We start from the raw sequence: 13475 nt of genomic DNA on the forward strand, positions 1-13475 counted from the left end.
GAGGAGAGAGAGAGGAGAGAGGGAGAGAGGGAGAGAGGAGGGGGGAGGGAGGGAGGGAGGGAGAGAGAGAGAGAGAGAGAGAGAGAGAGAGAGAGAGAGAAGGAGAGATAGGTGCAAGGCGCACAAATTGCAGACAAATCGTAAGCAAGTTTGTGCTTGCACGCTGAGGCGCTGCGTACTGGGTGGGAGGGAGAGAGTGGCGGTGGTGTGCGTACGTGTGTGACACTCATGGATAAGGAGATAAGGAGGTTGGGGAGCCTCTGCATCTCGTACGTAGATATCCCTATTAATATCCCCCTCTGTGAGTTGTCATTTCCGCTTGTGGCACGTCCCCTGGGCTCCAAGGATACCGAAGCAAAAGGCAGCCACCCTCGTATTGTGATGGTCGGTACTGTTGCTACTATCTGATGGGAGATGTAGGGCGTTGGACAATTTCTAGGAGCCTCCCTTCCTCCACCCCTAGACTATTTTAGGAAGGCTGGGGGAGGGAAAATGGGTAGCGGAGCCCAGGGCTTGAAGACTGCGCGGAGGCCCTGGCGACTCCCCCGGCGCAGTCATGGTGCAGTTGCTTCCAAGCAGAGCCTACACTAGAGGGCAAGATAACTTTCATCTCCTCAGATAGACACGTTTCAGACCGATTTTGCCCTGCTGCCGGAGGAGTTCTGGGAAATGGTGGTTCACAGCGGGGCAGGTGCATCGCAAAGGGCAGAATTTAGTGCAAAATGCAGCATCCATCAGACCCAGAAAGGAAAGCCCCTTGGGAAAGGAGATTGGCTGTGCTGCTTGGGATAACAGTGTTTGATGCTGGAAGTTCAGGCCTCTTCCATTAAGAGTCAGGTTCAAATAAGAAATATCAGCTCTGAAACCTCAGGAGCTTGTGATGTTCATTTCTGAGCTTTCCAGTTTGGAGTGAAAAACTTACATGCATCGGATTTTTTTTTTTTTTTTTTTTTTTGGTCAACGTTAAGAAAGCCCCAAATGAATTATTTTTCTGTTCTTTAATGCAAATTTATTCGTCTTGATCTAAGAACTACTTTCCTAAAAGCAGGATTTGTGTACAAAAGCCAGTCCTATGCAAGAGAATGCCTACTAATTTTAAATCAAGCAAAGGTCATTAATATGACCTACATCTGCATAAAATGCTGATTTAATTGTGAGTCATGAGGATTGTTCTTTGTGAGAGGCTTTTTACTCCCCATGATGAAACAGATTAATAATATGGATAAAAAGTTTTCGTTATCACCAGAATAGTGCACTAAAATACGTAACTAATTTTCTTGTGTTTTTCAGTCTGTTTATTACTTTGTAGCAGATTTAGAACAAAATGTACCAGATCACTACTAACTTAATGTTTCATGTTGAAGATAAAAAAAATAAAAACATGCTCAGACAGACCATGATCATAATATTGCTGGCCTTTGAAAAATATTCAATCAACTGTTACATCATAGCCTTACTTTTATTTTTCTTGACTAATGATTTTCCACAAACTGATTTGCTTCTGTCCTTATTGTCCCCAAGTAAGCATTCTTTTCACTTGATTCCTTGCTACCAGGGAGCAGGGACTGGGAAAAACTACTTTATCATTTGAAAAATGTCTACAATTGCTGGGTGCTTCACTGGGTCCTACTCTCTGATAGTTATGCAGCCCGCAGCTTCTGGCCACTGTCAGGAGGTGTGACTATAACAGGAAGTAAGAGCAAGGTGGGTGGCATTTTCGCAGTTCTAGCTACTGCAGCCACACCCTGTAGCCTGAACGTGACTGGTGAGCAGCGCCCAAGACGCCTCTGTGGGGCAGATGTCTCTTCACTGTGTCCTTCCTTGAGGTCTAATCTAAGGAGAACTAATGTTGGGCAAGAAGTGAAATACATATTGAGCAAGGTATGGAAAGAAGGCGGCAGTTATCTCTGGGTGCATTTTATAGCCCCAGCTTACAAAATCATTTGCATCATAACCCTGAATGTTTTTCATGCTGTTTTCTTCTATAATTTGTCTCGTGCTTACTTGTTGGTATTCTTGTGACTCTAGGAAAAGGACCATTTCTTATCATTGTCCTGAATAATTCTTAATAGGGAATAACAGAATTATTTACTAATAACCTGAGTACATATATTAGTAAATATATTTATATTAAGCCAATGATGGCCCTCTGCTTTCCTACTTCATAGCCATCTTAATGTTTATTAAGTAATTTCATTACTAAGGGCAGAACAGACAAAAAATAATTACATTTAAAATTAGAGAGTTATGTGAATTTAAGCCAGTAAAAGTCTTGGAGCGGGTGGTTGAAAGAACTTTTACATTTTTAATTTAGTAGTGAATTTCAATATTATTGCTTTCATGTTCATATTTAGATATATAACTAAGCAATATTTATATATCATACTGCTGTGAATCTTTTTATGCATTTATGGTCTCCATTCTTCCCCCCCCCCCCCCATTTTTTCAGGGTTTGGAATTTTCTGCTGTAGTTTCCTAATATCTAAAATTTTGGTTGTATTGCTTTAAGGTATATTCTTGTGGCCTGGTAGTATTTTTCCTACTGCTTCCTTAGTGTATTCCTTTCTAGTCACACAAATAAGAAAGAGCTGTGGTAGCCTTTGGTACATTTGGGGTAAGACAGAACAAGTTGAGTAGTGACACTTCATGACTGTGATTTTCACAGGTATGGGTGGTAAGAAGACACTGTCAATCAGCTAGGAGAATCCCAAATAGCACAGAGCTGAAATTCCCTCTGCATCCTGCACTGTGAGTGCAGCAGACAGTTATTGATTGAATGTTCTGTTTGTCCCCACTGTGGCCTGGACTTCTCCATTACAAGTCACCCTGTCTGATTTGTGGCAATAGTGTTTATATCATCTCCCCCTCTGGTCTCTAAGTTCAATGAGGCACTTGGTCTTTCTTGTTCACCATTTCAGTATACACTGAGATCCATTACAAATATTTTCTCAATACATATTGGCAGTGAAATAATAAATACAGGAATATTACCTTTCTGCTAAGTATGATAAATTTATTTAACTGTATTTTCTTAGTTCCTTCTTCTGGAGAGATGTAGAGATGGTGTAGTGTACGATCCATCAGTGTCTACCCCATTCTCCCCTTCCATCCAAGTGCCTGGTTTCACCCTTTATTCTCTAACTCCTCACCCCACAATATCCTGCATCTATTAAAAACTTCTTTCAAAACCCTGAGATGGTAAACTTATTGGTTTTTCTGGATCTCCCTTTGGTGACCGGTTCTTAGGTCATGTTCACAATCAGAATACCACCACATAACTACTCAGTTTGAGGCTCTTATCACTGTTCACCTGTAGTTGTTGTCCCTTATGCTACCATTGATTTTGGAATTGGAGCATACCTTTGGGGTTATATTTCCATTTGGGGGCCACTTCTCAAATTGTTGATGGAGAAACTGAGGATAGTTGATGGAGAAACCAGTGATTTACTGAAACTCAATGGCATGCATTGGTTATTTATTTATTTAGGCCATACTGGCGATTGAACCCAGGGCATCATGCATACTAGGCAAGCACGCTGCTCGATTCAGCCTAATTTCACATAAGTTGACCTCATTTTACAGATGAAGGAACAAAGGCTCAGAAAAGCTAACCTTTCTTAAGATCATAGAGACAGAGTTAAAGTGTGCTCCTTCCTGGTCTTTCTTCATCCAGTTTGTGCATTTCCTGTACCACTCTGTCTCCAATAAGTGGTTGTTGAGGACAAGGACATTCATGCAGAGAGCCTTCTCAAAATTGCCCCACTAGTTGGGACAAAGTTAAGCTTAGAATTTGTATCTCTTAATCACAGTCTTCTTTTTTTGTATTCTTTTTATTATTTTTACAGTTATTATCAAATCACATGACACAAAATTAAAGTATCAGTAAAAAGCAAGAAAATTATAATTCTATATAAGACCTGTGTATAAATAATGATAAAAGCAAATTGGTTTATCTGAGGCCTGAAAAAGGAAGGATGTTGTTTCAACTTCTGTTGTGTTGGGGAGTTAGGGGTTTTTCTGGGGTTTGTCTCACCCACATAAAGTATTTTGAACCTGATTCGACAAAACAAAACTACATATTGAGGTCTTCATATGTGCTTGGGGATATATGAGCTGTAAATGAGTGAGTTATGGAAATAGTAAGAGTTATAGTTAATCCTTATTCCAGCAAAATGGTCATGTTCTGATTAAAGTAAGGTTAGCAGTACTGCAGAGTGTAGGCCAGAGTGTGGAGTGTTAGTGCTCAAGAGGAATCAAGGGAAAACCATGCTGGATGTGTGCAAGTATCTTTAGGGAGGGCTTCAGGTGAGCTGGGGGTCCTTGGTGAGTGATGTTTTGCATTTGCTCAGCTGGGAGAGTTTCTCCAAGGTGAGGCAAAGGAGCAATGAAGAAATGGCTCCTTTCAAAAACTAGGAGGATATGGTGTACTTGGAAGAGTACTTGGAAGTAAACCCTGTGCAGCTCCTCTTCTCTGAGTTCCATTAATGGCACCATGAACCCTGAACATCCTCCGGGATGCCTCAGTCTCCCTTATCCACTCTGGAAACTCTAAGACCCAGTTGACCAATCACCAAGCCTTGCAAATTTTGCCCTGTGAAGGTTTCTTCTCTTTGTCTTACTCTCACCCTCTTCCCTCTCTCCAGTTTCTGCCTTTCATCCTCTCCTGTCTGGATTCCTGAGATAACCTTCCTAACTGGGCTTCCTGCCTTGACCACTTCAAATACACCCTTAAAAACTATAGCTATTCATCTAGGTCATTTCTTCTCACTTCCAGCCCAACATGCCCCGATGGTTTCTTTTTGCCTCCTAGAAAACCAGAACCACTCTTCTGTGCATGTACACAGGGACCCCCACCATCTGGCTACTCCCTCATTTGTCAGAGTGTCACCTGGCAGAGGCCTTCAATGCCAGGCTATTAGCTGTTCCACATATGATTCATGCTGCTTCTCATTCCCATACCTTTGCTCAAACTGGCCACTCTACCTGGAAAACACTGTCCATATTTTCACCCAACTCTAATTCTTTGGCCAAGACTGAGTGTAGGTGTTATCTCCTTCCAAGTAGAATTTTCCAGAACCCCCAGATTGGCAAAACCTTCTCCTTTCTAGCCCTTCATCTTTATATTTGCACTTACTCCTGGGATTTTTGTATCGTTTTCTCTTTGTTGTCTTTTCCATTATGTTCTAAGCTCCACAAAATTAGATTCCTGTGTTGTATTCATCTTGGTAGCCCTAGCATTGATATTGTCACTCAGTGTGTTAGCTATGCTCTGGCTGTAAGACTGGATGCATACTAGAGACAAGTAAGGAATTTCTGAGTTTAATGTGGAGAGAGAGATTAACTGAGGTTAGAATTAATCTTTTCTGTTACATGAATGTGATCTACAAGAGGGTAGAAGCAGAATGATCTGTAATGCAATGACTTGCAGAAATCCCTTTTAATTCTGTAATTCTTGATTAAAGGTGGGGGCTATGTTTTAGTCATTTAACCCTGCTAAGCAGGACTTAATGTAGGGCAGCTGGATTGAAGTGAATTGCTTTCCCTATCCTTGCTTAAAATGCATGCAGATGAAGAATATTGACAGATACACAGTTTTAGATAGACAGATTTCAGAAAGTTATACTTTTATATTTGTGGACCCTAACTTTCTAACAGATTAGAGAAAGAGACTAGTTGTAAGTTTCCTCAGGCCTTTCTCACTGTTATTTTTCCAAGTAAAGGTTGCTTTTGTGCATGGGCAGGTAGGAATATTACCCAGGAAATTCAAACTGCTAATGGGAACATAATTTTGGCAGAGTTGTAGGACATGATGTGTGACAGGCCAGCCATACATAATTATTTTCCCTCTGAGAAACTCTGAGGGAGCCACCCACTGAGAGGTAGCCTTCTAGCCTAGAAGATGCCAACGACTTTGTCCTTCTCCTACTAATCTGATTTCAGGTGGCCAAGATAGGTCTGCCTTTCTATCTCTCTACTACTTGACACTGTTTACTCTTCTCTGCCCTCTAACTGGCAAAGTGAGCAGTCAGGGAGGACTTCTTTCTCTAATGGTTCCTTTTTGTTTTTATTTTTTAAGCACAGGGCAGTAGCAGTAGCAGTGTGTAGCATTTTTTCATCCTTTAAAGATGTGTGCAATATATGCTGGTATTTGTAATACCATTTAAAAATCATTTGTACAGCCCCATGCAGTGGCCCACGCCTGTAATCCCAGCGGCTCCAGAGGCTAAAATAGGAGGATCGAGGGTTCAAAGCCAGCCTCAGCAAAAGCAAGGCACTAAGCAACTCATTGAGACCCTGTCTCTAAATAAAATACATAAAAGGGCTAGGGATGTGGCTCAGGATTTAACCCCTGAGTTCAATCCCCAGGACCAAAAAAAAAAAAAAAAATCATTTGTACTTTGTATTTATACTCTATTGCTTAACCAATTCATCATAAATAATGCTAATTTTAAGCACTATACATTGAAAGTATAGCATAATTTTGTAGCATGCATAGATTCTCCTTTTCCTTCAGGCAGGTGGGCAATTCCACACATACGTGCTGTGCTTTCTTCATGTTTCTGTCCCCCTTCTTTTCTTCCTACCCCCATTTCCCCCTCCCCATCATCATCATAACCAAGAGATGTAGTAGGAATCGTAATAGAACATCCGGCTCACATGGGCCTCTTCTGTGGCCCTTGGTTAAGTGCCTTTCTCTGGGTGCATTATTCAGCCCTCTCTTCTGATTATCCTGTTCATGGCAAGACCTGTCCAGCCAACTCCTTGGGTTAGCAATCCTTGTTAAAAGTACACTGCTCAATGGCAAGACTCCTCCAAATATTTGCCTACCTCTTTTTCGCCACCCAACTCCTGAATGACCAATTACACTTGACCAAAGCAGAGAATTCAGGCAAGACTTAGAAGAGCAATAACCTCCCTGATTAGTCCATGCTCAACCCAGCCTTACAACCTATTTTATAGTCTTTCTACATAGGGAAGAAGAAAGCTAAACCCGGCCCATTTTGTCTTCTAAATTTAGAATATTTAAAAGTCAGATTTTGAGACTGAGATAATTTTTACCTTTATAAACTCTTTTAATTTGTCAAATTGTTATAGGAGCTAGGATATGATCTCATTCCTAGAAACATTACAACAAAACAAAGCAAAATATGTTTGCAAAATAGCATAGATAAGAGAACCTGTGAAAATTGAGAAATAGAGCTCAGTGTGTTGAGTACAGAATTCATAGATTGATAAAGTTTATAATTAAAAAAAACATGGAAAGAAGTGTATTTCTCCTTCCAGCAACCAATTTTATTTTAGGTCCAATATAAATTTTGTCAAATATCATATAAATTTCTAACATTTGCATGGCACTTTATAAGTGTTCTTTACATTGGCTATTTCAGTTGATAATGAATCAGGAATTCACACTGAATGGAGAGAGTTCTCCTTTTAGCACTATGGTGACCTAGTAGATTTTTTTTATTATTAATATACCTTTTTCTTGTTTTGTTTTTCAGATTCCAGAGTTCATCTAAGAGGGCAGTCTTAAAAAAAAAAGAAGAAGAAGAAGAGGAAGAAGAAGAGGAAGAGGAAGAAGAGGTTCAAGATTTGGAAGGTTTGGAAGCCCTCACTCACTGATAGCTGCCAGTGCCTTGGATTCCTTTGTGACTCCTCACATCTAGAAAGTCCTCTCATGCTTTCTGGAGTGGCATAGTCCTGTACTGCCTCAGGGAAGAGGCTCTCAGTGGTGTAGGTTTCATGCCATAGAAAGACCATGGCAAGTTCCAGAGGTACCTCGCGTTCTCCTCGGGACATCGCCAATGTGATGCAGAGGCTGCAAGGTAAGGGGCAGAAATCTCAGCATTGTTTTTTAAATACACTTTTAAATCCAAATACCAACATAACTGAGAATCTACATTTGCTTAGATTTTTATTTAATTTTGTGAATTGAAAGGAAAGCAAAGAAGAGCAAATGATAGAGTGGACATCTTTTCTTCCACTGTTTGAAACAAGTGCATGCTGTCTTAAGATGAGTTTTGTTGAGGTAGAAAGAAAAGATAAAGATATGGGTCTTTGTGAATTCTGTCTGCATTAGTGTGATCCAAATGGCCCTTCAGTGCCAATTGTTCTAAGTCTCTCCTTCAATAAAATTAATGACAGTGCCTGGGAAGATGACCTTGGCAATGCTACACACAGCCATGTACTGTTGCCAGACAGTGGATGCATGTATTTGGCTTTGTTTTGTTTTAACTGGATGCAGTGGTTCAAGCCTGTAACCCAGCTACTTGGGAGGCTGAGGCAGAATGATGGCATGTTCTAGGTCAGCCTGAGAAACATAGAGAGACCCTCATCTCAAAGAGGCTCCGAGAGGTGGAAGGACATGACAGTCATGATCAGTGGCAACAGATGGACTAATCCTGCATTTCTCACTGGTGCTCTTTCTTTATCAGTGGATTGTCTTCTAAAAAAGAATTAATATTAAAATGTTATGGCTGTTCTTAGGGGAGCTCCCAGTTCTCAGTTTTCTTTACATGCATATAATCCTTGAACCATAAAATCAATTATCTCCTGTAGGTATGTGAAAATGTTTTGTTTTGTTTTTTTGTCATAATCCCAATGCTCCAATGTATACTTTCAGGATACAAAGATTTCCCAATTAGGAGGGTTTTATTCTAACCTTTGTCAGGAGAGCTTAAAAATAATGTTACAGTTTGATTTTTAAGTTTTCTAGTACTGCCAATGAATGGCTGCTGTGATTTTGCACCACAGCTACCATAGCAAGATGGTGTCATGATCCCATTTTCTTTGCTTATAGTATATTTGATGTCCACAGCAGTAAATTCCAGTGAAGCACTCCTGACTTTCAAAATACACACTGAGCTCTTAAATCTGGATATTTATCCCCAGTGTATGTTCATAGATATAGAAAATCAGGACATGGTGGATCTGAATCAGTTCTCCTTGTCTGACCAGACACCAACCAGTTGATTGAGTGCTCTGTGGCCAGTGAACCCACCTAATTCACCTGCCCAGGGGGACTTGTGATGCCTCAGGGTGAGTGGTAACTTAAGTTTTGAGTTTGTTGTTGAACAATTCCATTGGTCATGCCAAAGAGAGCCTTGTTGAATTAAAGAACAGGCCCTAAGCAACTGTGGGAGACACTGTCTCAAAATAAAAAAGAAAAAGGATGGGATGTAGCTCAGTAGTAAAGCACCTCTGGATTCTACCCCTGCTACCAAAAAAAAAAAAAAAAAAAAAATCAGATCTCTGCTGAATATACAGGTATATATAGGCTGAAAAATTATCTGATTGGCTCTTCCCAGAACCAGGGAGCTCCAATTTTTATTGAGCATCTTGATTTGGGTAAATGAGTTTGGAGTTCATTCTTCTGTCTATGTTTGACTTCGCTGTGTGCCAGAGGACAAGTTTCCAAACCATTTCAGTAATGGCAGCTATGAACAGATAGAAAGGAAACCTATAGGTCTCTTACAAAAGCACAAAAGTATAGGAAAGATAATTTAGGTTATAAAGCAGATTTCAACCAAAGTTTATTAAACGTGAAACTTCTGTAGATGAGAAACACATTGACAATAGAGGAATGTTGTGAAGGGAAAAATTGAAATCACTTAGCATCAGACTTTGGTTCTGCAATCACTACCCATCATTCAGACCTTGGTGTGAATGGAAGTCTTTTTATTAAGGCTATGGTTGGGGTGAGAGGAGAATGAAGAATACTTATGGCTTGAGTTTTTTAAAAAAAATAATGGATGTATAAGTTGTTTTTATTGAGAAATGTATGGAGTGGGAGAAAGAGAGTAGTCCCCATCTCCATTCCACACTGGGCCCATGGCAGTGGATTCCCTGTTTAACACACATGCATGTGGGTGCCCCATTTGCAAAATATGAACAGTTCCCACCCAGCTTAGACTCTTTCAGAATTGTGTTGTGAATCTTAGGAGATAATATACTAAAGGCGTTTCACAAACTATTTGAATAGCTGTGCTATGTTGAGCTATTCCAGTAGTCACAGAAGAACATTGCATAAGAAGGCACAGCTTGATAAGTTGTTGCAAATCTTTCTTGAAAATTTTTCTAATCACCTAGATTGTGGGAAGAATGTTAATGGTCTAATGTATTCAGTGATGTATGAAACTAGTAATTCTATTACATAACGAGGTGACTATACTTATTGTATTAATTATTCTTCCTTTCTGCAAAAGTTATAACAAATCAGAAGGGTACCTGACAAAGTTAGAATAACAAGCCTTAAAATCCTGAAGGAAGAAAATTCATGAGCATCAATTATTTACTGTATATAGATTACCGATGGCCATAAATGTAAGGTCTGCATTGCTACAAAATGCGACACACCTAGTCTGCATTAGAGGAAGTGAAGTGAAATGACAGGAAGTGAAAGTGACCTGGTGGGTGTGTCTGTTAACAAATCCATCTTCTGGGTTAATTCTGCTGATTCAATAGGCAAGGGGCATTTTTCTTGCTCTTGATTCTCCTTTTGTACCCTTACTGATGCTTTGCGCCCACACAGGGGCCAGCCCTCCCAGAGAGAAGAGACCTGTCATTTACCAAGGGTATTTATGGGCTGGCTGGAACCTCCAGACAGTTGAACGAGGTTCTAATAAGTGGAGGGCTGGCATTATTGCCCAGATAATTAAGACAAATGAGGAAATTTATTTGAGGCAAGATAAATTTCTATAAGCTTAAATAGAATCAGTCTTGCTTGCCATTTTCAAAGTTCAAGTCCATAAGCACATTCTTCTAGAATTCCCTTTTCTCTGCTTGGATAGATAATGAGTAACTACTGTTTTTGTTTTTTCTCCTCTTGGGTTTACTGTCATTTCAGAACCATGAATAACAAATAAAGAGAATGTCACTTTAAATAATGGCTTTACTATCTTGCTTATTTAGTCTATAACTATAATTGTTGACTATTTTTCTGTTTTTAATTTTTATTCCCAGTGCTAGGGAATTCAAGCACACACAGAGATTGCTACATAATTTAGCTGCTACTGTAGCAGTTCAATATTTCACCTTTGCCAATATTTGTGCTTGTTTGAGCATAATGTTTTAGGCTGGGATCCTGAATTATGGATGAACAGACAGTCTGCAATGCGGAGTTTCATTTGGTCTTCAGAATAATAAGGGTTTCTGTAACTTTAATCAATTTCTATATAGGCTTAAAAGAAAATACAAGAAAAGAGTGTAATAGGGGCGTATTAAATTTTAAAATGCACATGATTAGTATACATATATTTTTGCTTTTAAATGCTAACTAAAGAGATCCGTTTGACAAATAGTTTATAGAGTCACTTTAAGGTTACATCTAAGAAAATAAAAGTCTCAACTCTTTAGATTATTGTTTTTACAAGAAAGTAACAATATTGTAAAGACCTTTGTAATTTTTTCATAGTGCTTATGCATAACATTTACTTAAAACATTGGTTGACTAACTTTAGCAATGACTTTTTTCTTTTGAATGTATTAAACTTAATGGATTTTTAAATTAATGCATCAATGTTGAGTATTATACAGCGGGGTGACATTGACACAATCTTATAGACAAAGTAGAAAATGCCAGAAAAGATCCAGAAAACTCTTTATTGTGTGATGGTATCTGAAATCCAAATTGACACAAAACAAGGGACCTGCAAAAATGTCACATAGAATGGGCTGATTTTAAAAAGTAGGATTATTCTCTGCAAAGTCAAAATTTGATCTTTTAATCTTGTGACTAGATTTAAAGAAAAACAGAATAGAGAAGCATTTTGACCTTTGGAGACTTATCTATGAAATTTGCTAGCTGTTCAGTATAAAATCATCACATAAAACCAAAAAGCAGCATCAAACTCCATTAATTGTACTTAGGTACAACTCTCTTTTGAGTTTCATCTCTTTCTCTTCCTATAAGAATGTTGTATGATGGTATCTGGAATCCAAATTGACACAAAACAAGAATAATTTCTTTGTATTTTAGAACATCATAGTTAAGTAAATATTTGAATAAATGAGTAAGTCATAATCCCCAAACTAATGAACTAAAGATAAAATTAGTCATGGCATCTAAAAACAAGAGAACAAACCATTAAAATTGGGTCTCTTTGCTGTCTTTTAGAAAAAGTTACCTAAAGTGTGTTTATTGGGGCTTTCAACATAAAATTGCTCTAAGAACACACATTCTGCCTGAATGGGTGATTATACTGACTTCTCAGATTTATGTGCTGTTTTTGTGACTGAATGCTTTAAACAAGTTTTCCTTTTTAAGAATATAGTTCCATGTTTATATTACTTTTATATGTATCAAAGTGCTCACATTTCTATACTTCTGGTCCTTCAAGTCTTTTTCTTTGTAGAGCTATTTCATTATTGTGCTACATGGATAAAATGTCTTGGGCCTTCAGGGTCTTTGAAAACCTTTAGAATATTATATATCAAATGGGAAAAAAACTGCTGAATCAAAAATAGCAAAAGTTTACATGTACTAATATTATGTCAAATGGTCAAATGTAAATCAAAGTTGATCCAAAAATTATGCATGTGTGACTATGTGTGGATACTCTACATTGAACTTGATATAGAGTGTGGCAGTTGATATTGAGTGTCTAATGCTCATGCAGAAAATGGAAAAGCATCCCCACACATCATAGTGCCTCCACATTAAAATTTTTTTAACACAACTACTTTAATCTTGTCACTCATGACATTAAACATATGAAACAAAATTATTGCCCTGACCTCCCAATTAAAGTCTTCTTGGCTTCCTTATTCTAACAACTAACATTTAAGCTCCCTACATGTTTCAGGCAAATGACACTATTTACCATGCTCTGAGGATGCTCTGTCTCTGTCTCCTTCTGGGCCACCTTCAGGAACAAGCTGAATTTCATGCTCCTAAAACTGAACTTTAGACTCAATGGATATAAATTAAATGCAACCTCCTTGGTAAAGACTTTGTCACTAATATTATGACAATTTTCCCTCCTCCCTCCATACTGCTCTGGCACATTTCAGCTTTCTCACCAGTTACCAAGTATTGATTCACATTCTGTCTTATGTATGTGTCTGACCCAGGCACCCAGAGTATAAAACCTTGAGAGCAGGAAGTGGGTCAAATTCACAAGTGCCCTCCACACTAGAAGGACAGAATATTTCATAATGTGGATGTTTCATGAGCATTATATAATGATATAATGACAATATGTTGATTTTCAATAGTGGAAGCTGGGAAATCAGGGAAGGCTCTTTTTAATAAGCCAAGAGACAACCATGGTTTGGATTAGGTATATTAAACAGTGGGTGGGGAGAGAGGTGGTAACATTCTGGATATATTTTGAAAGTGTGAACAAAATAATTTTCTGACACATTAGAGATGGCATATGAGAGACAGGAATGAAGGTTGGCCCTCTCACTTTTTGCTTTGAAAGAAGGAAAGAGAAAGGAAAAAGTGATGATAAAAACAATTCAAGAGCTTATTT

The 13475-nt window shown here is 38.6% G+C and overlaps 1 protein-coding gene across 1 annotated transcript in view; it reads left to right on the plus strand.

Annotated features, from left to right (window-relative positions):
* The window catches only part of Syne1 (spectrin repeat containing nuclear envelope protein 1), a 419401-nt gene that overhangs the window by 77 nt on the left and 405849 nt on the right, over nt 1–13475 (plus strand). The window contains exon 2 of the mRNA XM_077802046.1: nt 7503–7826. Coding sequence (XP_077658172.1) covers nt 7760–7826 — 67 coding nt within the window. The 5' untranslated portion in view covers nt 7503–7759. The remainder of the gene's footprint in view (nt 1–7502; nt 7827–13475) is intronic.

This window comes from Urocitellus parryii, chromosome 8 (assembly GCF_045843805.1).
Source record: "Urocitellus parryii isolate mUroPar1 chromosome 8, mUroPar1.hap1, whole genome shotgun sequence".
In the NCBI taxonomy this organism is placed as follows: domain Eukaryota; kingdom Metazoa; phylum Chordata; class Mammalia; order Rodentia; family Sciuridae; genus Urocitellus; species Urocitellus parryii.